The sequence below is a fragment of the Arachis ipaensis genome, chromosome B07 (genome assembly GCF_000816755.2).
Source record: "Arachis ipaensis cultivar K30076 chromosome B07, Araip1.1, whole genome shotgun sequence".
Lineage (NCBI taxonomy): Eukaryota > Viridiplantae > Streptophyta > Magnoliopsida > Fabales > Fabaceae > Arachis > Arachis ipaensis.
The window spans coordinates 7,653,931-7,656,758 of record NC_029791.2 but is presented as its reverse complement, the minus strand read 5'-3'; the positions used below and the strand labels follow the sequence as shown (position 1 = coordinate 7,656,758).

Genomic DNA, 2,828 nt, shown 5'->3' with positions numbered 1-2,828 from the left:
AATCGAAAAATTTAGTAACAAGAGCAGAAGCGGATATATGTGGAGGAGAAACGCTGATTTTAAAAAATATAGTTGAATTAGCTATAATAGTATATTAATAAACTCTTTTGCTGTAAGTATCAATTCTAGAAGCCTTTTATCCTTTTACTTATTAAATTGATTTTTATTTAATCATCAACCTTTTAGTAAAAGAGAAAAAAGGAAGGAACTGGTTTTTCATCATTTTATTTAATTTTCTGTTAAAAAAAGAGACACACATACATACGTATACAAAAACCACAAAATGAGTTTAAGAATAATCTTATTTTTATTGTTAATTATTAAATAAATTCATTGATTAAATATTTATGTTTTTACATACTTAGAAAAAAACTTGAAGAACAAATAAAGATTTAAAAAAAATTGAAATACTTTTTTCTCGAGAGAGTAATAATTAAGCATGCACCACAAAAGTCCGTTTATAACATGTATAAATTAAACTCTTACGTTAATAAATACATACTAAATATATTAAAACTTTAGTTTTATGTATTTTTTATAAAAAAGAAATTTAATTGATAATCTTTATTTTTTTAAAAAGTAAAATATCAAGATTAAACTTTTCTTATAAAATCATATGAAGGTCACCAAAAACTTTTCTTATAAAATCGAATCCTAATTGAGTCTAAACATCATGTTAGTGCGTTTAACTGTGGAAAAATTTATATAATTTATCAATTAGAGTTGCTTAATACTATTATATATTAAATCATGTATGAATAGAAACAAAAATATGATTATTAAGTTTAAGAGGCAAGCTAAGCTTTTGGCACAAACATGAAATAGAAAATTTTTATAGGCTGATCCGCCTTCAGTTACATTGGATTATAGATTATGAATTACATGATTTTAGTGACATTTTAACATTTGCCACCACTATAATGTCCTATTATTATATTCCACCTCCTCCACATTCACTATCACCTCCTCCCCCATAACCTCCTCCACCACCACTTCCGCCGCCACCGCTGTCACTTCCTCCACCACCATAACCACCTCCTCCGCTTCCACCGCCGCCGCTGCTTCCCCCACCACTTCCGCCGTCGCCATAACCACCTCCTCCGCTTCCACCGCCGCCGCTGCTTCCCCCACCACTTCCGCCGTCGCCATAACCACCTCCTCCGCTTCCACCGCCGCCGCTGCTTCCCCCACCACTTCCGCCGTCGCCATAACCACCTCCTCCGCTTCCACCGCCGCCGCTGCTTCCCCCACCACTTCCGCCGTCGCCATAACCACCTCCTCCGCTTCCACCGCCGCCGCTGCTTCCCCCACCACTTCCGCCGTCGCCATAACCACCTCCTCCGCTTCCACCGCCGCCGCTGCTTCCCCCACCACTTCCGCCGTCGCCATAACCACCTCCTCCGCTTCCACCGCCGCCGCTGCTTCCCCCACCACTTCCGCCGTCGCCATAACCACCTCCTCCGCTTCCACCGCCGCCGCTGCTTCCCCCACCACTTCCGCCGTCGCCATAACCACCTCCTCCGCTTCCACCGCCGCCGCTACTGCCGCCACCACCATCACCTCCACCGCCACAATTGATTGTAAAACCCAAGCATCTTACATTGGGATTATTTAGGTCTTCCATCGTTACAGCTGCATGATAAAATTACGTACATATATTATTACATGATTTAAAATTAAATCTCAAATATAATGTATCTCAAAATAATGTGGCTTTGATAATCATATTTAAAACGAACTGAAATTGATTTGCAAATTTTCAAATGTATAAATTAAACTAAAAACATAACGATTACCTAAAATTAAACATGAATGAATTAATTACTTTTTGGATCAAATTCACATACCTTGGACAGCATCTCTAGATGGCTTATCAGCAATTACAGCTGAGATAAGAACCAATCCCAAAAGGCAACACAAGAGAACTGATTTGAACCTCATTTTTGTTTTTCTTATTTTTAGTGGACACTGTAATTTCTTAAGAAGGATGAAGAAAACGGGTGCTTCCACACCCATATATATAGCAGTAAAAAAAACACTAAAAAACTTCAATATGAAAGAATTAGTGGGACCCACCTAACAATTTATATAAATACGTGTGATGATAACCTTTCAATGCGAGAATCCTGGCCTTTTTTCTCCTGTTTTCAGTTTCATTTAGTTGAAACTTTTCAACATTTAGTACGTATTTTGTGTCTAGTGGAGATCAGTTTCAGAACTTTCATCACATATCAAATTAAACCATTATATTCACCCAAAAGAAAAAAATTAAACCACTATCATTACTCTATTGTCTTCAATGAACTGTTGCTTTCTAAATATTAGTCTAGATTAAAAAAAAATTAAATTTTACCCAACTTCCTCTAAAATAATATGTATCCTTCATGATATGTCACATTTTAATGGATTATTATCTTAACCATAGTTGGGTTGTAATTTATTATTTGAGATGGATAATGGTATAATTTCTTAAAATATTAAAATTCCACTCTCGTTGAAACATATTTTCGTTCCTCCGTCTTTCTTCGTTATGTAGCTTCGGTCTTTTCAAGCATCACTATTGTGGTCGTGACAAAAAGCAGTGCGACACGCAATTTACTGTCTTCTCACGCAATCTCTCTTTATTCACGCCTTCCTCCCAGTATAGCCAGCGCACTGACGTCCTCTTTCTACCGTGGATCACTCCTTACTAATATAATGGTTAATTTGGTTATTAAATTTTTTATTAAAAAAATATATCTTTAATTTTTTGTGATTAAACATATCTTTATTTAATTACATAATGAAACATATATTCATATGTAAAATATAATATAATAAAATAAATC

At 35.9% G+C, this 2,828-nt stretch overlaps 1 protein-coding gene across 1 annotated transcript; it reads right to left on the bottom strand.

Annotated features, from left to right (window-relative positions):
• LOC107610134 (loricrin) lies at positions 804–2,009 on the bottom strand. Its single transcript, XM_016312215.2, has 2 exons — positions 1,848–2,009; positions 804–1,632 (listed from the first exon to the last, which is right to left on the bottom strand). Exons 1-2 carry the CDS (start codon positions 1,939–1,941, stop codon positions 932–934), a joined length of 795 nt encoding a protein of 264 aa, XP_016167701.1. The 5' UTR covers positions 1,942–2,009; the 3' UTR covers positions 804–931.